At 53.0% G+C, this 25,586-nt stretch overlaps 1 protein-coding gene across 1 annotated transcript; it reads right to left on the bottom strand.

The window, feature by feature from the left end:
• On the bottom strand, nt 1-24,868 carry KDM8 (lysine demethylase 8). Its single transcript, XM_032604451.1, has 8 exons — nt 24,719-24,868; nt 15,617-16,112; nt 13,150-13,316; nt 11,596-11,728; nt 9,812-9,856; nt 5,550-5,699; nt 4,648-4,740; nt 1-4,555 (listed from the first exon to the last, which is right to left on the bottom strand). The coding sequence occupies exons 2-8, from the start codon at nt 16,082-16,084 to the stop codon at nt 4,391-4,393; spliced, it is 1,221 nt and encodes a 406-aa protein (XP_032460342.1). The 5' UTR covers nt 16,085-16,112; nt 24,719-24,868; the 3' UTR covers nt 1-4,390.
• Between the last annotated feature and the right edge of the window lie 718 nt (nt 24,869-25,586).

Raw genomic sequence — 25,586 nt, 5'->3', positions numbered from 1 at the left:
GGTCCCCAGCTGTGGTCACCCATCCCACCCACACTGGCCGGCCCGACTTGGGCTTGTGGGGGCCTTGGCCTTGGCCCCCCGACGCCCCCCGGGCTGCACCCTCCTTGGCCCAAGACGCACCGGCCTGAGCGGCGTCACCCACCGGCTCCAGGCTTCTCCCGCGGAGTCACCTTCCCACCGTGCCGGGCGGCCCGGCACGCCCCTGCTGACTGCCCTTGCCCGCGAGCCCGGGCCACGCGATGGGGCCCCGTGTACCGCAGCCCCTCTCCCCTCCTACCTTCCAGGGCACGGCATTTCTTTCTGTCCCTGAACAAACCATCGTGTTCCTCACAGCTAGGCCTCTGCACACACGTCTCCCCCGCCTGCCTGCCCTCCCCTCGTGTGTCCCGCCCTTGCGGGCAACACCTGTCCACCCTTTAGATCTTGGTTAGGCTGTCACCACCTCCACTCCAGTCCCCCACCTCCCCGCGTGTCTCTGACCCTCACACTGGCCGCACTATTTTGACTCCCTGTCTCGCCTCCCTTCCACCCCAGAATCAATCAGGACCCCCTTCAGTCATGACAGCAAACCCAACTCAGAGAGGCTTAAACAAGGAAGGACTTGGCCAGAGGGGGTCCTTTAGGAGAGGCTTGACTTAGTGGTTCCAAGCATCCGTATTTCTCTCTCTGCCCTGTTATCATGAGTGTTGGCCTCACGCTGGCGCCTAAAACACGGTCTTCCAGCAAATCCAGCCTCTTTCTTCAGGGTAGCAAAATGGCTGCCATACTTGCAGGCCTCGCTCACCCAGGCCCCGCCCTCAGGAGGAAGAGGGCGGGTCTCATTTAGTGGCTCCCGCATCCCAGCGAACATCCAATCTGGATACCTGTGGGGGAGGGTGGGATAGTCCAATGGGCACTCGGCCTGGGCCACCTCTGAGCCGGGAGTAAGGCAGCCCCTCCCAAGCCACGTGGCCGAGTGAGGAGGAGGTTCTCTAAGCAAATTGAAGACGCTGTTACCAGGGAGAGGGGGAATGAATGTGGGCGCCCAAAGGGTGGGGTGTCCTCCACCCGTGCGGCAAGGACCCTCTGCCCGATTCACCTGCATCAACCCGCTGTGGGGCGGGACCCCGGTCCGGCCTGGGCCCTGAGGCCCACCCCCAGGCAGTGAGAGGTGCTCAGCTGTGCGCCGGCCAGGCCCCTGGGCCAGCCTTGTGAAGGCAAACACAAGCCTGGGTGAAGCCCTGCGGGAGCCCCGACTGGCGGGTGGGCGCAGCTGTGCCACCGAAACCAGCGCCAGCCAGCTTACCCAGAAAAGGGGTTTCTTGGGAGGGTCTGAGAAAACACGGACGCTGGGCTCGGGGATTCCGGCGGGGAAGACCCACTCCCCGGGCACGGCGGGGGCTGCAGCCACTGCACAGCAGCTCCAGCTGTTCTGTGCGTCCTCAAGATGCAGGTCCAGGAAGGTTGCATTCCCGGGAGGACACACCCTCCACGGCTGCATTCCCAGGAGAAAGGGCATCCTCCACAATGCTGTTCCGGACAAGGGGGACCGGAGGCCAGGGCCCAAAAGCAGAGCAGCACGCCGTGGCCCTCCTGCCTGTCCGGGCAGGTGGCTGGGCAGTCAAGGCCAGGCAGGGTCACACCACGCAGGTGTCAAGGAAGCTCTGAGCACCCGCCGCTGGGACACTGCCCTCCTGCTGCCAGTCTCCCCTGCGGTGACGCCAGCATGAACTTCCTGAGGACCCCTTGGCACGGCCCAACCAAAGCCCTAACCCCAAGTTCCAGAGCACTTGCCTGGCACTCAAGGCCTTGGTGATCCGGCCCTGCCGCCCCCGGGCACAGCCTGTCTCCCACCGCTCTGCCCTCCCACTGGTGCCCCAAGCGTGTCACTCCAGCAATTACGGGACCGGGGACACTGACCGCTCTTCCGGCCTCCAGTCTCCCCCTTTGGGCTCTTCTCACACACCAATGTGATCAGCCCTCGTCTCTCCTTGCTTAGCACCTTCGTCCCTCCCCCCGCGGCCACAGTCCAGGCCCTGCCCTCCCCATTCCCTCAGCGCATTCTGCTCACGCTGCCCCAGCCCCTTCCTCTCTCCCAAGGCCAAGGCTTTCCTGCCTCGGGGCTGCTGCACCTGCTGCTGGGAGCACCTTCCTCAAATCTCAGTGTCAGTTCTGGACTCCAGGTCCTTCAAGGTTCTACTCAGACGTCAGCTATGAAAGTCATGTCCCCAATCCCTCCCCTGTTGCCACATTCCACCGTCACCCTGTTCTCTTGCCTTCATGGCACTCATCACTACCCGCACTACTTATTTTATTGTCCGTCTCCTCTCCGGACTCCCCCAAGAGCATGAAACACAAGGAGGGCAGGGCCCCCATCCTGCTCGATGCCGCGCCCTGCCTGGCACAGGACTCCGGTGTTGAGCAGGCCTCTCTGCAGCTCCAGTGGGTGGGTGCCTGTACCTCCCCTCGGCCCTGTGAGCAGCTGGTTGGCACCTTTCTTCTAAGCCGCCTTCAGTTCACACCCCTCAGAGCTGAAGCCAGCCCTCCAGCCGGGATACTAGCAACACGGGAGCCTTGCCCGGAGAGCAGATGAAGATTTCATCTTCCCATGTGACAAGGGACACTTGCTCGAGGCGGCCAGGCCTCAGTATGTTTTAATGAACGCTTCCTCTAGTCCCTAACTTCAGAACCACGACATTACAGGTGAACCGCTTTTTGTCAGGAGTGGGACCTGCCAGCTGGGATGGATGGGGTCCTAAAGGCTGGGCCACCGTGGGAGCTGGAGCCGGTGAAGGAGTGGGGGTTATGCAGGCAGCCCTGGAGTTATGGCTCGTCTGCAGCCCGTCTCCTCACTGATGGCGAGCCTGTGGGCATGGTGGCATCCCTATTTTATGCCTGACTGCCTTCAGCGGCGTTGATATTTGCTATAAATTCTTCATATGAAAAATGAGGTAAATAACTATCAATAATGCTGGGTAGGGGAATAAACGACCTCACAAGCAACTGCTCACAGAGCCCTCGATTCCTTTCTAAACAGCTCTCATATTCGCCCGGGCTCACCCACGGAGTCAGACCCACAGCCTCCCTGCAGCTTTGCCCATCAGCCCCTCCTCTTCCCTGCCGAGAATCAAACGTATGTTCTAATGATCTCTCTGCTCAAAACGCTGAAGCCCCAAGACCTACATGATAAGGTTCAAATTCCTTGGCCTGGTTACAGAGGACATTAGTAGCTAGTTTTAGCTGCCCATCAATGCTTCCCACCCCCCTTCTCACAGTAACTCGGGGGGGGGCCTGTGAGCCAGGCCCCGCCAATCAGAGCAGCCACTCCCTGCCCCATGGCATTGCCCCAGAATGGGCGAAAGTCCCAGGCCCAATGGTCAGAACCTTCCCTGAGGTTTCTGAGCTGTGGGTAGAGGTGCTGGGATCTGGAGTTGACCTGCTGGGGCCATCTTCTCCCCCCGGGAAGAAGGCTACCTACAAGAGGGAAGAGACTGAGGCCAAGGTCAGACCAGCAGACATGAGGTGGCCACGGAGGGAGAGAGGCCTGGTGGGTAGAGGCATGGCCCTGGGCCGCCTCCGCAGCTGTTCCTGCAGGTCTGTGACACCCCTGCCCCCAGCATCCTTACCTGGTCAAAATTCAAACAGAACCACCCATGTTTTATACAAACAAAACAAACGTGTTTATGGAAAGTCTGAAGCCTGGGCCTCTCTCCTGGCCTAAAACCCTCTTTCAGAGAGGAGTGGTCCCGGGTGATGGCGGCAGCAAGGGGCAGGAGGGCCGCCAGGTGGTTCCTGGCTGCTGGGAGCGTGTGGAGTGGGAAATTCGCCAAGCTGGCAGGGCTGTGCGCTTCCCTGAAGGCAGGTTACACTTCAGTAACCAAGACAGAAACTGCCCCAGGCTCCCCACTGCCCAGCAGAGGCCTGAGCTGAGCACCCCCGTGACCAGGCCATGGCCACCCCGCTCCAGAGCCTGTGGGCCATGGCTGTCCTGACAGGCCAGTATTTACAACAGTAATAATCAGGAAGGCTGGTGACAGTGGCTGAGGTCTGTTGCGCAGCTCTGCCCACACCACGTCCCCAGAGCCCTCTGTGGTGAGGACTAGCGCTGCCCTGTTCCCCAGATGGAGACACACACAGTGGAGTTCCTTGCCCCACATCACGCAGCGGTTAAGCGACAGGGCCAGGCTTGAATGCAGGCAGCCAACCTCAGAGCCCCGGAGCTTCTGTGCGGGTTGTGGGCCGGGAATGTCCCTTTGGGGTCCCACCCGCCTGCCTCTGCTGCCCACACTGGCCTGGGCACCCCTCGCCCTGCGTGTGCCAAGGCGAGTCCTTAGGTGCAGGCTGGGCCGGGCACAGGGTGGAGGATGTGTGACCACGAGCGCGTCTGCTTGCCGGGCACCCTCCTCTCGGGCTACGACCACCAGAAGCTGACCGAGAAGCTCAAGTCCAGAGCCCGCACGTAATGCCAGTACTTCACCGGGATGAAGAGGATCTCTCCCGGAGACAGGATGCAGGACAGGAATGGGGCCTCGGCAAACCTGGGGAACTTCTCCACGTCGGGGTTCTCCACGTCAACCTGAGGAAAGCGAAGGAAGTCACTGGCCTGCTCTCAGAGACGGGGTGTGGAGGAGGGGAAACGGTGGGTCCCACCGGGTCCTCCAGGCCCACCTGGCTCGTGTTGTGAAGAAGGTGCGTGTCATGAGGATACAGGGCCTCTGACTCCTGCGGGGAGTACAGCCGGATGTATTTCCTGCCCATCACCTGCAAGGAAGAGAGCCGCCCTCCTCAGCAGGTGCCCGGCCGCCCCGCGCCCAGCACACACGTCAGGTTAGGAGTCACTGCCTTCACTACTGTTGCTAACAGGCACTCGACGGTGGCACCGCTGTCTCAGTGCTGTATGTGTATTAACTCTGAGCCTCGGCACAACCCTCCGAGGCGGTTTATCCTTTCCCCGCATTTTACAGGTGACGATGTGGAGGCACAGAGAGGTTAAGTGAATGGCCACGTTCGCAAGGCTGAGAGGCGGTCTGGCTCCCGGCCCCTCTGCTGCCTCTGGGGACTGGTCCCCGGGCTGGAAGAACACTCTCACTTGTCAAACCTCTCTGCCTGCGACGGAAGGTGGTTTTACAACAGGTGCCCCTCCCCTTACAACATACACGCACGCACGTGTGCGCGCTGCTCTATCTGGGTCTCCATAAAACCACCCACTGGCTGAGCAGCTTCCCCGTATTTGGAGGGTTCTGGCAGGAGAAGCTGGCCTGGTTCTGATGGACGGCAGGGGAGAGGCAGCCGTCGGGGCACTTGCTCCACCCGGAGATGGCGCCCGGCCCCACTCTGCCCTCAGGAGGCGTCTGGGAACCCAGACGATGCAGGAGCCATGTCTGGAAGCCGCCCCGACCAGGCAGAGGGCCCCCTGCTGAGGCCTGGTACCTTTCTTTCTCTGTTTTCACTTCTGTCCATGTCCCTGTCAGTGGTTCATCTCTTTAGTGTTTAAATGTGGACAATGTGGCCAGGCCACGTGTGGCTGGGCCAGGAGGAGGGGGAAGGCCAATGTTCTGAGCAGCTCCAACCTGGGCTAGGAAGTTCTGCTGGGGATCCTGGTGAAGCGGGGAGACGGTGCCTTGGGGACCGAACCAGGCGTTGATGGTGATCTCCTCTTCCTCCCCGGCGCCCAGGCAGCAATAATCAGGGATGCTGATGTCCTGCTTCAGCTCCGGGATCTGTAGGGTCAGAGCAGACATGGAGGTTCAAGACCAGGCCTGTGGGACACAGCAGCCTAGAAGTCCACTGACTCTCCCAGAAGGCCGATACACACTCTCTTCTTGTGTAATAATATGACTGTAGCCACATTTTCTGTATAGGAGTTTAAAAATCAATTTTAAAAAGTAAATACATAATTGCTAGGGAAGGGTTATAATTTTATTTTCAGATTTCTTTCCACGTCATATGCATTTTAACTTTGTTTCCTTTTCTTAAAAACCTGATACCACTGCTTTGTACCTAAAAGTAAACCAGCTTGCAATTTTCTAATTTTAGAACATCAAATTAAAGAAAAACAAAAAGAAAATGGGACTGAGCAGTTAATGAAATCTCTGGAAGGGAAGATTTTCCAAAATTTCCTAATGGTAAAGCAATCACAATTGGTACATTTAAGAGAAGTTACTTAATACAAAGATGGGGAGTAAAATGGGAAACATTTGAACTGTGGTAAAGGAAGGTTAATGTAGAGAGTGCATACAAAATAATAAGGAAGAATAATAAGGATCCCAATACATAAGGTATACAAATAAGAAAAGGACAAAAACCAGATCACGCATAAAGATGAATTAGATATAAAGAAGGGTTTCAGTCTCATTAGCAATAAACATTGTCATCATTTCCCACTGATCAAATTAGCAGAAGTTGAAAAAGTGGTAACACACAGTGGTGGTGAGGATGTGGTAAAGGGGGCACCCTCATGCCAGGCTGCTGGTGGCATCAAGCAATGTAGTCAGGACTTCCCTGGCGGCACAGTGGTTAAGAATCCACCTGCCAATGAAGGGGACATGGGTTCGAGCCCTGGTCCAGGAAGATCCCACATGCCGCGGAGCAACTAAGCCCGTGCGCCACAACTACTAAGCCTGTGCTCTAGAGCCCGCGAGCCACAACCACTGAAGCCCACGCGCCTAGAGTCCGTGCTCTGCCACAAGAGAAGCCACTGCAGTGAGAAGCCCGTGCACCACAGCAAAGAGTAGCCCCCACTTGCCGCAACTAGAGAAAGCCCACAGGCAGCAACGAAGACTCAATGCAGCCAAAAATAAACAAACAAACAAATAATAAAAATTGGGTTAGAAAAAAAAAGCGACGTGGTCAAGTGTGGAAGTCTTAAAACCATTCATGGACTTTGACCCAGTTGGAAGTGAGCTTGTGCTGCCCCTTCGCGTGGCAGCATCAGGGGCCTCCGGGAGGCTGTGAAGTTAGGGCTCCCGGGGAAGCTGCTCCGGGACAGGGAGCTAAGCTGACCTGTGGCTTCCAGGGGCCCTGGGAGGCCGAGCCCCACTGTGACTGAGACCAAGGGATAGGACAGGCTGGTCTCTAGAGATCATGTGGCAGGGGCCTGATCAACTTGAATCCCCCTTTTCTTTACTTAGCAAGAAAGGACAGGACTCAGGACCCACGAGTCCTCACATGGGGAAGCCTGGGCAAGAGGACACAGCCCACGTGGCCCCATCACCACCTGCCCCCCTATAACTTTGGACCTGCAGCTCCCGAAGGCTGGCACATCCCCAAATGGGGCCCCCTGGTCAGGACAGGGACCCCAGCTTCCCACTGGCTGTGGTCCTGACCCCGAATGACCCAGGTCTTCCCTGTTCAGGGCACACACCCAACCCCTGACCTCGCCTCCCGCCCAGCACTGCCCGCTCTGGGCAGCTGTGGCGTAAGGCCTGGCCAAGACCGCATCTGCCGAGTCCCCCCGGATGCCTCAGCTCCATCTAACGAGTGGTTCGGGTCCCAAACCTAGGAGTCTTCCTGGGCTGCTCCCTTTCCCTCGATCTCTGCACGCCCACCACGTCAGGTGCTGGCAGCTCACACACGTCCTAACCCCGTCTCTCCACGCACGGCGTCAGCTCTCCCTAGACCGCTGCAGCAGCCTTCTAGTGGTCTCCCTGCTTCCACACCTGTCACTTCAACTCCTCCCCAGACAGTGCCACAGCCATCCTGGAAATACTTCCCTTCACATTAAGAAAACCATCCTTCTTCCAGCCCTGATCTCTCTCTCAGGCCCCATCTGCCACTTCCCTCCCCTTCATGCGCTCAGCTCTGGCCACACTGAAAACTCTCCTGCCCCTTGAAGGTGAAAGTTCACACCTGCTGCTCTCCCAGCTGGCATGGCGCTTGTCATGTCCTTTTAGACACGAGAAGAAAATAAAATGCAAGTTGATGACAGGGATAAAATACCCACAATGCTTACGGTTGACAACTAGCTTGCATCCAGAACATATATAAAGGATTTCTAAAATTCAAAATAAGACGACCAACAACCCAATAAAAAAGAAACGGGCAAAATATCTGCCATGTGGCGGGGTACCTACTGCTCATCTTTCGGGCTCTTGCTCAGACATCACCTCTCCAAGACCCCTTCCCTGACCATCAGATGGAAAGAGCCCTTGCCCCGCCCAGCCTCCTTTGTAGGGTACATTTCTCCTTTCCTTCAAGGCGCTCATTACCATCAGATACGTGTGTTTTTCAGGTCCACGGGGCAGGAGAGCGACTGTCTCCTTTGTCCCTGCGTCCCCAGGGCAGGGTTCAGCGCCGGTGCACAGGGGCCTACAAAGCAGCCATCTCACGCCCGCCATCAGGGTCGCAGCCTGGGCCACCCCCCCAAGTACAGAGCGAAGAGGAGAGCGGGGGATGAGGCAAGGGGTGGACGGCAAGCCCAACTGCCCGGTCATTCCCCAGGGCGAGCCCTCCTCTGAGCGTTTCGGCATCCTAACTGGACGGCTTTGAAAGCGCAGGACGAATCTGATTCACGCTACGCTTCACTTTGTTCTGCTTTGTTTGCATTTGAAAACAAAGTCTCTGTTCTTCCCGTTTTGAGGACTATACATACTCATTATAGATGATTTGGAAACCGCAGAAAAGAGAGGGAGGGACCCCCTTGCCCTCTCGCCCCCTGCAGACAATCCCTGTTCGCCTTCTGCGGCCTTTCTTCCTGTCCTTTGCCAACTCAGCTACGGCCATCCTGCACAGCACTGCACAGCCCCATTTCCTCACTCCCCACGAGCCAGCCGGTCCTGGTTCCTGCCAGCACCTCCCCAGCTCTGCATTTGGTGGCTACGGGCCCCACCTGACGCAGGTCTGGGTGACGGGTGATGCTGGTGCCATTGATCTGGGTGCGGCCCAGGATGGACCCTGCACCTCTAAAAGCCAGACGCTGGCGCTGTCTGGGCCACACCTGGTCGGTCTCAGGGGAGGACGTGTGACGGAGACAGAGCTAGCGCAGCCTGCCACCGTCCCTCTTCTTCCCCTGGGCGCTCTCCTTGCATCCCCCGGCGCCCCTGTTGGATTCTCCTGGGAATACCACCTCGGAGTGGGAACCCTCCAGCTCACAAACGTCCCAGGCTCCTTGCTGTCTTGGCCTGGCCTTCAAGGCCCTGCCAGCTTGGCCCCAGCCTCCCTCTTCGGCTTCCCGCTCTGCTTTTCTGACCAAACCCTCTCACGCTGGTGGACGCGCCCAGCACGTGGGGTTCGTTCTGCCCTCCGACCCTGGCTCATGAGGTGCCTCTCCCTGGGACCGGCCTTGGCCTCGAGCCCTGCTCCTCCCCTCAGCTCCAGCCCACGGCCCCCTCCTCTTTCAGTCTCCACCAGTTCGTCCTGAGGGTCCTCCATCCAGCCAGTCAGGGTACCCAGAGGAGTGGAACCCGGGCCCTGCCACAGCGCACAGGCCCAGGTGCGGGGAGCCTGCCTCGTAAGCGGACGACCGAAAGGTGGTCAGGGAGGCTCCAGGCCCTGCCCAGGGAACTCTGTGAGTCCAGGTCAGCGGCCACTCGCTCGTTCTGGGTCAGGTCACAGCTTGCCACCCTCACCTGGGGGACCTGTTCCTCGGTTCTGACCACACCTGGGCTTTAGACTCCATCCCCTGGGGGCCATCCTAGGGCCTGCTCTGCTCCCCTGTTGTCCGCTGGCGAGTAGGGCACGGGTAGCGGCACAGGGGCCTCCCTGCTCACCGCAGGGGGCAGTACCACTGGGGAGCAAACGAGGCTGCGACCCCTTTCCAACCCTCCGGGGCCAGTGCCTAGGAAGGGAGGTGGGAGGAGGTGAGAGGGTGAAGGGTAGAGGGGCTCGGACTTACCTGGTCAAAGAGCTGGTGCTGAGCAAGGTACCCGATGTCCTTCGGCTACTCCATGGGAGAGACCAGAGGCGACACAGAAAAGCCCCGTTAGTCGCGGGACACCTCCTCGGAGCTGCCCGTGTGGCTGGCTCTCAGCACCCTGTCCTAGGCGTCACCTGGAGGGCCCTCGTGTCCGGCCTGCTTGGTACCCCCTCCTCCGACCCGGGGGCGAATGTGATCCCTTGCCAGCCAGCAAGACTGGGCTGATGGGGGGACTCAGGATCTGGCCCTGCCTCTGCCCTGAGTAAGTCACCCTGAGCCCCGGGGCTCAGTTTTCTCACATGAAACGTGAAGGGGCTGTACACACGTAAGGATTTTTTAAAAATAAAAATGGAATCATACAATATGTATTACTGTGAAGTCTGCATTTTTCATTTCATGATATATCGTGACTACCTCTTCAGGTCAATACATGCATATGTGACTCATTCTTTTGATGGATGCATGCTTTAGAGACAGGATGCATCATTATTCATTCAACCATCCCCCTGCTGGTGGACACTGAGGTGGTTCTGCCGCGGTGTTTCAATAAACAGCCGAATGCTCTGGTCCTGACGTTTACAGGCTTCCAAGAGGAGAACAGTGCAGTCAGGGAGTATGTGGATTTTAAATCTCAGTAGCTTCTGCCACGGTGTTTTCCCAAACGTCACATCATTTACAATCTCACCAGCGTTAATGTGAGAGTCCACTTTCCTACAACTGCCTGCACTGGAGATGATCATTTTGTGAAAATTTCTACCCATCAGATGAGTTGAAAGATCAGTGCTTTACAAACCGGGCTCCCCGACGCTCAAGGGTTCTTTGAAGATGCCCGAGGGCCTCTGCAAGGGTCAGATGGGGGCGGGGCAGATGGGATGCTGGGCACCACTGACCCCAACTGCGGCCAGAGTGGCCAACAGGTATCAGGAAGAGGAAGACACCCAAGGCCCTCACTGTAAGAAATGACAAAATGGTGCAGCTGCTTTGGAAGACAATCTGGCAGTTCCTCAAAAGGTTACACACAGAGTTACCATCTGACCCAGCAATTCCACTCCTCGTATACACCGAAGAGAAACAGAATCACATGTCCGCACAAAAATGTGTACGTGGATGTTCACAGCAGCATTTTTCATACCAGCCAAAAAGTGGACACAACCCAAATGGCCATCCACTGAGGAATGGACAAACAAGATGTGGTCTATCCATCAAAGGGATAGTATTCGGCCATACACAGGCACGGAGGACTGGTACGTGCTACGACAGAGATGAACCCTGAAAACGTTATGCTAAATAGAAGAAGCCAGACACAGGTCGTCACATATTATATGATTCCAATTATGTGAAATGTCCAGAATTGGCAAATCCATAGAAACAGAAAGCAGATTCGTGGTTGCCTGGGGATGGTGGGGAAGGGGATATGGGAAGTGACTACTAGTGAGTACGGGGTTTCCTTGGGGTGATGAGAATGTTCTAGAATTAGATAGTGGTGATGGTTGCACAATCTTGTGAATATACCAAAACCCACTAAACTGTAATCAAGAAACCCAAACAAACAAACAAAACCTCCAAAAAACAATGGGCCTGAAATGGGAACCTTATGTCCCGCCTGCCTTTCTCGTGCTGGCCAGCCTACTGACCACAGGCCCTTAAAGAATGGCTTCTTGACTCCTCCAAAACCTCCCCTGGCGACACATGGAAGTTATTTGCCCAAATGTAACGCGTCCCCTCCCTCCTAAGTATTAGGGGGCAGGAGTCAAACGACACACCTCATTCCCGATGTACTTGCTGATGAACTCATCGACAGTCATGAGCGTCTGGGACCACTCCTCGTCCGTGTACCTGGAACCGACCTCTACTGGGACGGTGCGGCAGCCAGCGATTGCTTGGATGTACTCCAGACTATTCGGAAAACAGGGATTGGCATTGCCATCGTATGCTAACACCCACTGGGTGCCCTGCTAAATGTGCTACGCTGGTCTCCTTTCATTGGCACAAACGAGGTGGAGGAAGACCCAATTCGCTGCTGAGGAGACACAGGTGCAAGAGAGGCGAGGTCACCTGCCCACCTGGCGCTGGGCAGCTTTGCAGATACAACCAATGAATCTGGTTCTTGCTGGGCAGCTCTATTTCCCTGCTTGCCTAGCGCCTTTCAACTTCTCTCTTTGCTCGCCCTGTCACAAGCAGAGAGATCTTCTTTGGGCCAGTGGAGGACAGTGTGGGGTGGTGAGGGGCCTGGGTCCTCAGCTCCGGTGGCCTGGTGCCGAGTCCAGCCCTGCCTGTCACCCACCAGGGGACCTGTGGCAAGTCCCTTCGCCTCTCTGAGCCCTTGTTCCCCGTTTGCAAACTGTGGATCTGATGACAGTGCCCGTCGCACAGGAACCAGGGAGGGGACAATGAGGGAAGACATGGCATGTGCCCGCCTTGCGTGGCCAAGCACACAAGTGTCAGCGGGAACCACTCCCTCCGCAAAACCACTGCCACAAGACAGCCTGGCTCCATCCACCTGCCTGAGACACGCCTCCTCATTTCAAAATTCGGCTACTGTCCAGCTGCCTGATCTGACCTCTCCACCATGAATCTGAGGAGGGACTGGAAACAGACATGAGGAGAGAATAAACACAGGAGCCCTTGGAGCCCACGCAGAGGGCGTGGGGCTGTCTTGGGTTTTTATTTTTTGTTTTTTTAAAATTAATTATTTATTTATTTTGGGCTGCATTGGGTCTTCGTTGCTGCTTGCGGTCTTTCTCTAGTTGCAGGGAGTGGGGGCTACTCTTCGTTGGGGTGTGCAGGCTTCTCATTGCAGTGGCCTCTCCTGCTGCGGAGCACGGGCTCTAGTTGCGTGGGCTCTAGTAGTTGTGGCCCACAGGCCCAGTTGCTCCGCGACATGTGGGATCCTCCCGGACCAGGGATCGAACCCGTGTCCCCTGCATTGGCAGGCAGACTCTTAACCACTGTGCCACCAGGGAAGCCCTTGGGTTCTTATTTCTACTCTCAAGGCTCAGGAACCCCTAAGAAACTCCACAGAATTCCTGAGATCCTGCAAAACTGCATAACGGACTTAACATTGGACTTCCACGATGCACTCCTTAAAAACTGCTTAGGGCCGGCAAGCTGTAGAAGCTAAGAATCTTATAAGCTCTGGCATCGCTTCAGAGCACTGTGCCTTTAATGCCTGTTTAACCCCTAGGCCATCCATCTCACTTCACTGCCAGTGAAGTGTCCGTGGGGCTGTATTCACTTGGGGATGGGAGGAGGAATTTGGGGGTCTCTGGGGATGCTAAATTGGGAAGAGGAACCACACGCCCTCAGCAGACACCCACCTCCACTTCTTCATGCACGGCCAGTGGTTGGCCACACCTTCCAAGATCACAGGCCTCCCTGGATCCAAAAAATGCTTCCTGAAATACTGGAGGGATGGACAGTGAAGCCGGGGCACCGTTCTTTCTGACGTCATATCTGGAATCGGAACGTGGTCATTCCTTGCTTTCTGTTCAAAATTAAGACAAAACAAGATGGCGACAACTGCAGAAAGGCCAAGATTCGAGGCATTCCACTAGGAATGTGCATCAGTGGTAGTAAGACAGCCGAGGTGTCATCAGTAACAATAATAAGAGTTAACATTTATTGTCAGTTTTACTGCTGCTACTGCAACTACTGACGTTTCACGATACCAAGATGTTTCCTTCTCTACCGGTTCATTTAAAATGTTTGTTTAATTATAAAACTAATATATTGCTTTCATAGAGGAAAACTTACTATCCCAAACTCCACCATCTAACATACAGGATTCTTCTCATTACTGTATGTTCCTTTCCCACTCTGTCCACACATATGCATCTCTGATCCACTCTAAGATTCACGGTGAATAAGCAACTCTGCCTCTTCTGTCCAATAATTTCTCTAAAGTAGTTTCCATGCTGTCACTCAGTCCTTGCAATGTCTCGAGTGGCTGCCTCATCATTTACTTAACCATCTCCCAGCTGCGGGACCTGAACAAGTTACTGTCTCTGAGCCCGTTTCCCCACGTGTTAAACCCCACTGGGTGATGAGACCTCACACGTAAAGCACCCAGCACTGCCGCCTGGCGCCTGGCGCCTCCCTCTGCTCCCCCTGCTGGACCCCAAGCCCGTTCTCTACACTCACGCAGTGGCGGCAGCGACAGCTAACATTCTTCCCTGCAGGCGATGTGCAAGTCCTTGTATTTGCCTCTTCTTTTCTCACTGTCCCCAATGTAGACTTTGACCTCCCTGTACTCCCTTGTCAGACAGGCCTTCCCTGACCACCCTGTCTGAAGCAGCCTCCCCACCTTTCTCACTACCTGGGAGAAGACCTTCTTTTTCAGCCTCACTAGAATGTCAGCTCCAGGACGGGCGTCTGGACCACGTCCTTGGCTCCCGGCACATCTGGGCCACCGCTGGGGCTCAGTAAGGGAGGTGGCACAGGCAGCGGGGGGTGGCGCGGGAATGGGAACCCACGCAGCTGCCACCCCCTTGACCGTATACACTGCCCCAGACCGCGAACACCACCTTGGCCATGAAGCCACCGCCGTATCCCTTGGGACAGCCCTGGCCGGGGCAAGGGTGGGTGCAACCCCTGGGTCCAAGGGGACAGATATTTGTCCCTTGATCTGCACGTCTGCCCGACCCTCTGAAAGGTCCACCAACACCCCATGCCCTTGGCCCTGTGGCACCCTTGGCAACACTGGGCGTTGTATAAAATCTCATTTGATAGTTTCAGAGCCAAGAATGGCTGCTTTTTTTGTTTGTTTGTTTAAACCAGAGGTGAGGTTGAACATTTCCCACATGTTTGTTTAACAGATCTGTTTCCTCCTTGTGAACAGTCTGTTCGTGTGTCTGGTCTCTCTACCTCCTGGGGCCCAGTTTTTTCTGTTCCCCTGTTGATTTGTATAATTCTTATACAATAAAGATATCTCCTCTCTGACAGCTTTGCTGCAAATTTCTCTTCCCTGTTTATAGGCTCACTTTTTATTTCAGTTACATGTATGATGTATGACATCCATTTGCATTATTCTTATAGAAAAATAATGCTCACTGTAGGGAATTCTGAAAACAAGAAAATATTTAGAAAACTGTCGAAAACACCCCGTAACTCCCTCACCCAGTGTCCAGTACAGTCTCAGCCCCTTTTTTCTGGGGGTCAGCACTTTGCTACTTTACAGAAACTGAGGCTCAGAGGAGGTGACTGACTTGCCCAGAGGTGCTGTGAGTGGGTCCACGTGTCAGTGCTGGGATGTGAAGCCTGAGGAAACCATCCTCAGTGACTCTGGGGTATTCTCTGGCACATGCACTTAGATACCAGTGAGGACACGATGAAGTATCTAAAGGGCAGGACCACGTCAGGATCAGTCACGTGAGTTGTAGTATCTCATCCAAACTCAGCAGCACAAAGACAGAGGTAGCCAGGAAAGTGGGTGACACCTCAGCCAAGGGGCCAGGAAGAAGCTGAAAGAGAAGGGCTCCCGCTGGCTGCAGGGCTCGGCCACACAATCCCTCTGAGCCATTTCTCTCAGGAACCACAAAGCTTTTACCCTCCTGCTCTCCCCAAGGGGCACTGCTTTTGCACAAACTGGGGAAAAAATAAATTGAGACAAGAGGCTGTTCCATTTCCAAATCAATGGAGATGCCATTTTTCAACCAGAGGGGTCAGCATGCCAGGGGCTTCAGCCCAGGGGAGAGCTGACCTGTGACTTCTAGGAAAACAGGGCTGATGGATTTTGTTGGGTGCGGTCAGTGGCGGTTGCCCACCCCCCCCCCCGCCCCCGGATACCTTTATGCCAAGTGGCTCCTGGCTCGGGCTGGGGGCGGGCCTTTTCCCAGAGAGCAGGTGCTTCTGGAGGACGGCAGTGACTTTAAGGAGGATGTCCCCAAGGATGGCCGCCCCCATCAGCAGGCCCATGTCGCAGGCTTTCAGGGCGGCGGCCACGGAGGCAGCATCTCCCGGCGGCGCGCACAGACACACGGCTTTCAGGAGGCAGCCGAAGGAGTACACCTGCCGCCAGCCCTTGTCCACGTGCTGCCAGGGCCCTGTGTTGAGCTTCTCCCAGGAGTAGTCGAGCAGCGCCTCGCAGGTCTGCAGACACTCTTGCCTCCTGTCCCCGTAGAGGAGCTCAGCGGCTTCCTGCAGCAGCATCACCACGCTGCCCTCCACCTTCTCTCCCAGCTCCAGCTTCAGCTCCTCTTTCGTGCGGGGCAGGAGTGCCCAGAGGGCCTCCCAGAGCGCGCCCGGCCCCGCCATCGGCCCAGCCGGCTCAGTCCGATGAGTGCTGGGGGGAAAGATAAGTTACAGCAAAACACCACGTTGTATGCCTACGTATTTACAGTTCTACATTTTCATAAAATAAGACTGGGGGAAAACAAGCTAGATCTGTGATGACATCCAGTGGCCAAAGTGTCAACCACTGAAATTTTAAATATATATAAACTATTTTCCTAAAAAAAGAGAGAGACCGAGAGAGAGACCACACACAGACCTGGACCCCTATAGGTTACCAAGGCTTCCGGACTTGTCCCATGTAACACACATCTCATCTGCACTGATTCTTCAACAATGGTCTTCTCCGCCCTGTGAGGGCACCTGTGAGGGCAGGGTCCCTATCTGTCTGGTGTCACCACTGCATCTTCAGGGCCTGGCGTAACACTAGGCACACGGTGGGCACCGGACCCATATTTGTTCAGAGAGTAACATGTGTTATTCTTGTCTGAAATGCCTCCAACACCCCTCTTCTCTGGCAAACTCCTATCCAACCTTTAAGGCCCAACTTAAATGATCCCCTATGTGAAGCCTGCCAAGATTCTCTGAGAGTGTTTTGGGTTTGAATAGCCCTTGAGCTTCTTGCAGAGTCAAGCTCATAGTAGGCACTCAATTAAGACTACTGAAAGAATGAGATCTTAACGTCTCTGGAGGAAACCCGGAAATACATAAACCCTATACGAAAAGGTTTATCACAGTTGGTGCCTTTAGTGACTTTAGCCTGGACATTATATAGAGATGGCAGGCCAATCTCTAGGAATAAGTACTAATATGTGAATACGTTCTACGGCTCACAACTTATGGTGATTTATTTACACTACAATATTGTAGGTATTATACTAACAGCTGCTATATGCCCTATCGCATCTGATACTAAGAAATAGGGACCATCACGCTTTTTGCAGAGACTGCTCTACGCTGGGGGTCGACAAACTTTACCTGTAAAGGGCCAGATATCAAATATTTTAGGCTTTGCAGGCCATACGGTCACTGTTGGTACTACTCTGTCACTGTAGTGTGAAAGCAGCTTTATACAGTATGTAAACGAATGGGCATGGTGTGTCCCAATAAAACTTTACTACAAAAACAAACTCTTGCTTTAAGCTCACCAAAGCCCATTCCATCTTCTTCCTGGACACACAGTTAGACTCCATTTCTCACTTGTAATTAGATGTGACCACGGCACCTTGTTCCAGTTAATGAATGGAAGTGACGTATGCCCCTTCCAGGCCTGGTCCATAAACACTTCCTGTATGATCCTCCACACTTTCCCTATCCACTGGCTGGAAGCTAAAGACTCTGAGGCCTTGGGGGATGGCAGAGCCATAAGACAGCCCCCCAACTAGGAATATCCATACTGGAATGCTTCCGGAGCAAAAAATAAACTTGTATTGTGTTTAGCCACTACAGTGTTGATGATGCTTGTTGCAGCAGTTATCCTGCCCTGAATGAAGCAATAACTTCCTTCTATTATTGAGGAAATAGATGGCAGAGAACATAGTAGAGGGTATTTGTTGAGTTCTGGTGGCTCAGAATCCTCTTCTCTTTCTTGACAACATACCTCCATCTCCTTTTGAGAAATTCCATCATACCCACTGAGATCAGTCTGGTGGGATGTTGCCAAGGGGTGGGTATGTGACTCAAGCTAGACAATGAGTTGCCTCCTTTGAATGTGAACTTTAAGTAGGTCAACTTGACCAGAGATAGCTGGCATTTCATTTTGTCCTAGTGGCAGTTTCTGGACCAGACTATTCTTGCTAGGGCCTCACAATTATTGTCCGCAATTCCTAGGATGCACTTTAGTTCTTGTCCTTTCCAAGCCCAGGTCTCCAGCTTTCCGTCGATTCTGTGGGCCCCACAGTCTCCCAAGAAATTTCTTCTTGCTTATGTCAACCAGGGTTTCTGTGGTTAATAATAAAAGAACCTTATTTGACCCTTAAAAGCAACTGACACTCAAGAGCCACTGGTGGATGGTGAAGGCAAGAACGAAGACTTGCCTGTGATAAAGCCCCATCACATGCTCCGCTTCTTGTGAGGGAAGAAAGTCACCCTAAGGTGCAAGAGAGCCCAATGATCCCTGCTTGCTGTTACGAACACTCTTATCTAACCGCCTTAAGTACGGGCAGGACCTGTGATTTGAGTGGTCGGCAGAATAACGTCCCCCAAAGATGTCCACATCCTAATCCCCAGAACCTGTGAGTCTGTTACCTAACATGGCAAAAGGGACTTTGCAGATGTGATGAAGAATAAGGGCTGTGAGATAGGATTATACTGGATTACCTGGCTGGCCCCAACCTAACACAGGAGTCCTTGAAAGGATCCTTCCTGGCTAAAGTCAGAATCAGAGGGAGACGTGATTACAGAATTGTTAGCAATGCAATGTTGCCAGCTCTGAAGATGGAGGAAGGGGGTCCCAAACCAAGGAATGTGGGTGGTCTCTAGAAGCTGGAAAAGGCAAGGAAATGGATTGCCCCCTAGAGCTTCCAGAAGGGAATGCAGCCCTGCTGAGACCTTGATTTTAGTTCCATGTTTAACTTCTAACCTATAGAACTGTAAGCTAGCAAATTTTTATTGTTTTAAGCCATCACGTTTGTGATAATTTGTTATATCAGCAATAGAAAACTATTATTACTTGCCTCTAACCAACAGGTGTGTAGGTTTGGTATGTGTAGCTATTTACTTTTGGTCTAAGATGGCAAAAGTGACGAGATGCCACTTCTGGGATCAGGTCACATAAGACTGGACCTTCCATCTTGCTGGCAGACTTTCTCTACTGCCTTCTTGGTTTGCACACATCGATGAAGCAAGTGGCCCTGTTGGAGGGGCCCATGTGGCAAAGAACTGAGGGTGGCTTAGAGCCAACAGCAAGCTAGGAACTGAGGGCCTCAGTCCAGCAGCCCTCCAGGAACTGAATTTTGCCAACAACCACAGGCACTTATATCCTTGTCTAGCTGAGCCTTCAGATGAGAGCTCAGCCCTGACACCATAACTGGAGCCTTGTGAGAGACCCTGATGTAGATGACCCAGCTGAACCCTGTCCAGACGCCCAACCCACAGAAACAGAGATAATACGTGTGTGTTGTTTTACAGTCACTAAATTTATGGAGATGTGTTATGCAGCAACAGATAATAAACACTCCTACCAGATTCCCTGGACATGCTGGGACTCCATCTATAACTCACACCAAAGAACAGAAGGAGAAAGCATGGTTCCCTTCAGCTCTAATGTGTGTGAAGACGTTAGCAGTAGATAGAGAAACAAAGATGTGTGAAGGTTGCTAGAGATATGGTCCCTGAGGGTGCTTCGGACAAGCCATTCCTATTGCTGGGCTCCATTTCAGCTCATTTCAGCAGACAGAATACTTGCCTCATTTCACCCCCACAATGACCCTACGAAGCTGATAAAGTACTTACAAAGCGTTTGCTGTAAAGCCAGGAATGCTCCAAGCACTTTATATATACTCTTAATTCTTACAGAAGCTCTATGTATTATCATCTCCATCTTACAGATAAGGAAGCTAAAGCAGAGAAGTTAATGATGTCCCAAAGCAATTCAGCTAATAAGAGGTGGAGCAGAAATTTGAAACTCAGGCAGTCTAGCTCACAAATCCATGATCTTATAAATGAGGGACCAGAGCCACAAGATCACAAGCCAGCACACGATGAAGCTGCACATCTGGGTTAACTCTCAAGGAAACTCTGAGGAAGGAATTATTATTCTCCCCATTCTACAGATGAGAAAATCCTATCACTTCACATAAGAGAAGGGTGTACCTTTCTCGCTTGTTATTATTTTTGAGGTGCCTCTTCCTGGGCCTGTCCTAAAGTAAGTGCAGTAATTCAGAGTTTTTCTCAGTTCTGCAGTCTATCCCCAGCACCGCTTTCGAACTGTATTTGTTCCTCACCATACTGTGAAGTGGACAGGGATGTACGTGATCATTTCCCCTGCAACCCCACCCTCCGATTTTGCTGACGAGAAAACTAAAGTCCAGAAAAAAAAGTCCAGACCACAGTCAATCGATTGTGCAGAGACAGAACTGAGATTAAGCTCAACCTCAGTGCCCTTCCGTACGTGCCATGTCAATGCTCCATGTTTTTTGGGTTTTTTTTTTCTTTCTTCTGTGCCACGCGGTTTGTGGGATCTTAGTTCCCAGAACAGGGATCAAAACCGGGGCCCTGCAGTGAAAGCACGGAGTTCTAACCACTGGACTGCCAGGGAAATCCCAATGCTCCATGTTTTATGTACATTATCTATCTAACATATCCCTCACAATTCTACAGTGTGAGGTTTTACAGATGAATGAAGTGAGAGTTGGGAGATTAAGCAATTTGTCCAAAACTTTACAGTAAGTGGCAGTGTCCACTCAGACACTCTTCATGTTCGGGCATTAGGACTGCATCAGCTTTTGGAGCTTTAGATCCCAGCTCAGTCCCTGGTTCACAATGGATATCCTTCCCAGCTGGCTTACTGCATGACAGGACTCAGAGAGCCTGAGTGGCCTGGCCCAAGCCCGCCAGGATGATTTCTATCTCCAGCCTCCTAGAAGATTCATGTCTTGTGTTGGTCTCGTTAAGAGCTTCACAGTGCAGGGCTTCCCTGGTGGCACAGCAGTTAAGAATCTGCCTGCCAATGCAGGGAACACAGGTTCGAGCCCTGCTCTGGGAAGATCCCACATGCCGCAGAGCAATTAAGCCTCTGCACCACAACTACTGAGCCTGTGCTCTAGAGCCCACGAGCCACAACTACTGAGCCTGTGCTCTAGAGCCCACGAGCCACAACTACTGAGCCTGTGCTCTAGAGCCCGCGAGCCACAACTACTGAGTCCACGTGTTGCATCTACTGAAGCCCGCGCACTCTAGAGCCTGTGCTCTGCAACGAGAAGCCCACGCACCGCAATGAGGAGTAGCCCTCGCTCGCCACAACTAGAGAATGCCTGTGTGCAGCAATGAAGACCCAACACAGCCAAAAATAATAAATAAATAAAAATTAAAAAATTATTAAAAAATACTATACTAATATCAATAAATAATATATTTTTTTAAAAACAGGTTCACAGTGCAGCCTTCCAGCGTGGTCTTATCCATTAGCCACACGCAAAACAGCATGTGGACCCACCCACTGGCCTTCCTGGGTGGCCTCAATGCTCATCCCCTGAGTATCTCACATGAGTCTCATAAAGCAATTTCGAAAAATCTCACCTTGAGCGTGCAAAAGGCCTCAGAGGTCTCATATTCTGGCTTCTCACAAAGGTCTACAAAAAGGCCTCCCAGAAGACGACTTACTTGCCTTAATATAAAAATGGCTTTTGCTGGGGCCTATGTACCAACTTTGTAAATTGGTCTCTTGGTGGCCTTAGAAAATAGCCTCCTGGAGGGTTTCAAATGGGCTATAAGCTAGTTCCCTGGGATGCAGATTTTAACCTTTGCAAACTGGCCTCCCAGGGTGACCTTACAAAATAGTCCCTCACAAAGGCCTTACAAAGCCAGCTTCTAAGGTGGCCCCACGTGCTGCCTTGTAAAATGACCTCCCAAGGTGGTCTCTGTTTGGTTTTCATAAACTGGCCTGGTAAGGCGGCTGATGTGCTGCTTCGCCACTTGGCTGAGGTTGATGGCCATGTGGACCAGCGTTCTGGGAGAGAGGGCCTCAAGCTGGCTGTACAGAACAGCCTCTTCGTGGCCACATAAAATAGCCTGAGTAATTTATTTTGAATCCAGAGCTCCTCAGTGAACGTAGTACAACGAAGCCTTCAGAGAGACTTAGCTGATGCTGCACGACACAGCCTTTCAGAGGTGAGAGCTTCGGGATGGCTGTGAGTTCATTTTCAAAATGGTTTTACAGGTTGCCTCTGTGTTAGCCACCTGAAATGGCCCTGCGCATCTCATGATTGATCTTAAACACTCGTCTCCGGGGGGGCTTACAATTGCAGCCTGTAGCAACCTGGCGAGCTGCCATGCTGGCCACCATCCGTCTGAGTAGTCTTATGTATGGCTTGGTTCCATCGGCCTCCCAGAATCTTTCATGATTTGGCCTTTTAAATAGCTGCCGAATCACACAGCCTTCCGAGGAGGAGCCACAGCGTGTTAGATAAACGTCTTCCAAAGTGGCCTCATGACCTGTTTTAAAAACTGGCTTCATTACATATTGGGCCCTCGTCTGAGGGCCAGGTGAAGCCTGGACTTTTTCTTAGTTGTACATACCTATGTTCCATGATTCCTGTTAGCCATCTGAAATGGCCTTATAGGAGCAAGGTCCTTCCCTGGCTGGGTGAAACACCTTCTTGTCAGCTGTGTGAAACAATCTTCCAGAGGAGCTGGCCTCATGTGGGCTGTAACCAGCAGCCTTCAAACAACCAACCAGTTGATACGGCCTTCCACTGAAGGTCAGGTAGAGGCTACGTTACACTGCCTTTCTCAATGGCCTCACGTCCAGGCTTTACAAATCAGGCTTCCAGCATTCCCCACGCATTAGTCTGATAGAAAGGTTTCTTGACAATTGTATCAAGCAATTTTCTGGAGTAAGGTATCAGCCTGAGTAGCCTCATGGCCTGGCTTTACTGATTTGCTTCCCAGAGTTCCTCGCTGAATTGCCTTTTTTTATAAAAGGTTGTATTAAACGAACGAGGCTTCCAGAGGAGGGAATCAAGGGTAAACTGTGTGAACAGTCTTTCAAGAGTGGGACTGCAAACTGGCCTTTACATTGGCTTCCCGGAGCTCCACGTAAAAGGGATAAGCAAGTAAACAGCCTTCTAGTAGGTATAGGTGGATTAACTACGGAATTTATCATACAAACCAGGATGCTATATATAAGCCTTTTATTTATTTAGCTTGGTAAAATATGCATTTTTCTTTTGCAAAATTTTTTACTCTCATCATTTTTGCCAATGTTTTTTTTTCACTGTTTGGAACTGCCATTTCTGCACGTAGGAATTTCATCTTACACAAGTTGAATACTGGAAGTACTGATAGCAGCTTTCAGGGACAAATCATAAACTGGCATTATTCCAGGCACATTGAGACCCATGGTCCCCATAATCACAGGCCATATGAAAAAGCCTGAGTGGCCTTGTATCCTCACTTTAAAGTCAGTCTCCTAGGGCTAGACAGGTATTGGCCTTAAAAGACTTCTTATTGGTTACATAAGGCTTTTTTGAAGTGGGTGAAGGTAGAGGTGAATTGCCTTTTATAAAAGGTTGTATTAAATGAACAAACCTTCCAGAGGAAGGTCTTGTGTCCTGAGTGGTCTGTGTCCTGGCTTTGTAAACTGACCTTCTGGAGTGCCACCTGTCTGTACTGGTCTCATGACATGAGACAGCTTCCACAGGAAGCTCAGGTACAGGCTGCACAGAATTGCTCTTCTCAGTGGACTGTCTTGGCTTCTTATGTAAAGGACTGTTTGTTGGCATAGGAAATCATCTTGAAAAGGGGGTCAGACTGAGGTTGTATGAGCTAACCTCTCAGAGTGGCTTTTGTCTTGGCTTTATAAACCAGCCTAATCTGAACTTCATAAACGGCTTCTTGCTGGTCACGTTAAACACCCAGAAGCCAACTACAGGCTGTAGACAACAGCCCGACTCAGGTCCTGACTTCATGAATTCACCATCCAGATAGAGGGCATTATGTAAGCTGGCCTTTGGTTGGCTGTTAGTTAAGTGGGTTCCTGACGTTTATAAAATAAAGCCTTCTAGGAAACCACCGCAGTCATCCCAGAATTCTCTTAAGTTATCTTTAAAACTCTAAAGCGCCTCCCAGAATACGTCGGCCTCAATCTGGCTTTCTGGGACCAGGCTGCCCAGTCTTGTAACGAGCAGACAGGATCGGGCTTGGGCCGTCGGTGTGGCCCCAACACCTGCCCACCTCCTGCCCCTGGATTTACTCCAAACTTGTTGAGCACGGTGACCCATCTCTGCTCAGAATTAACCCCTATCGAGTTAGACACCCCCGTCCTCCAGGCGGCCACATGCACAGGGCCCACTGGGTCCCCCACGACGAGCGGGCTGGGCGGGCTCTACGTAACCCACCAACCCTCCACCCCGAGGTCTCACACCTTTTCCCTCCCCGGTGCCTCCCCCGGGGCTTCATTTCCCTTGGTCCACATTTGGGGCCCAATGGTTTAAGCGTGCCCAGTCGGCCTAGCTCCAGACCGACAAAAGACGACTGGCCCGGGAGGGTCAGCCGGCAACCACCTGCCACTACAAACACGGCGGAAATCGGAAGCCTCGCAAGTGCATTAGAGTCGCATCAACGCGACACCAAGAACCGCGCAGGGACACGACAGCCTAGTCTCACGCACGCGCAAAAAGAAACGACTGGCGTAAGAAGCGCACCACGCACGCGCAGGGCCTTCCTCCTACCCCCTGGAGGCGCTGGAGTTGAACGGCTAAACTGCGTTCTCAGAGCGCATGCGCTACCCCAGGTTCTCGCCCTCCTCCAGCCCCCCAATACCCGGCTCAGTTTCGCTGCTTTGAAGGGCCGCCCTGGGCTTTCCAAAGCGCACGCGCGAGACCGTCCTTTCCTGCTTCACCCCTTCACGCTACGCCTGCGCAGTCCTCCCCTCTCAGCCCGGCCTCCCCGCTTCTAAGGAGCCAGAGCTGTCCGCCCTCTCGAGTTGCTCAAACTCACCTGTCTCGAGTTTGGACAGTGTCGAGTCGTCGGAGGCTGGCGACGACTTTTCCTTCTGGACCGAATACTCCGGCTGTCTCCGAGTAGTCAGAGGCTTGCCCGAGGAGTATCGATCACCAAGGCATGCCTAGAGGAGCGCCGAGTGATCGATGCCGTGGCCCCGCCCCACCCCGTTTAAAAGCCGGAGGGTGGAGCGACAGCCTAGGCTTGGGCTTTCGCCTCGGTTTCTCTTTCCAAGTGGGTAACGCCTGCGATTGCCTCTGTAACGATAACTTCGTGTACAAGGCAGCTTCACATCTACCATTTTATCTAATCGTACAACTCGGATTATTCTCTCTGTTTTAGAGAGCGGTAAATCGAGGCTCAGTGAGATAAAGTGGTCAAATACTCGTACTTTCGGAAAGTTGCAGATCCTGACATTTCGAAGTTCACCCCCAAGTGCTGCATCCACGGCCTGTGGGAGTGAGGAGGACTCAGGGTTTCAGTACGGAGTGGCGGGCTAGGGGTCAGAGTCCGTCCTTCTGCCCCTGCTAGCTTGGTGCTCAGTGGTGTGGGCGTCACTGGGGGTTTTGGTTTTGAGCACACTCCCCATGGTCTCCAAGGACTAGGCCCTTTGAAGCATTGAACAGAGACGATAGAAAGTTCTGCTCATACTGTGTTTGGAATCCACGTGGAAATAGGAGGGAAATTTATTTACTGGTGTTAAAGAAAAATTTGTGATATTTGTCAGACTTTATTCACTGGGACTGCTGCGATGGGAGGGGCGGAAGTGTTGTGATAGGGGAGAGCGATGGGGCACAGCTCTGAATACAGCAAGGACAAGTGGAGATTGATAGCCAAGGAGCAGGGTCTGGGTCAGTGGATGGAA

The sequence above is a fragment of the Phocoena sinus genome, chromosome 15, assembly GCF_008692025.1.
Source record: "Phocoena sinus isolate mPhoSin1 chromosome 15, mPhoSin1.pri, whole genome shotgun sequence".
In the NCBI taxonomy this organism is placed as follows: domain Eukaryota; kingdom Metazoa; phylum Chordata; class Mammalia; order Artiodactyla; family Phocoenidae; genus Phocoena; species Phocoena sinus.
This window is presented reverse-complemented; position numbering and strand designations above follow the sequence as displayed.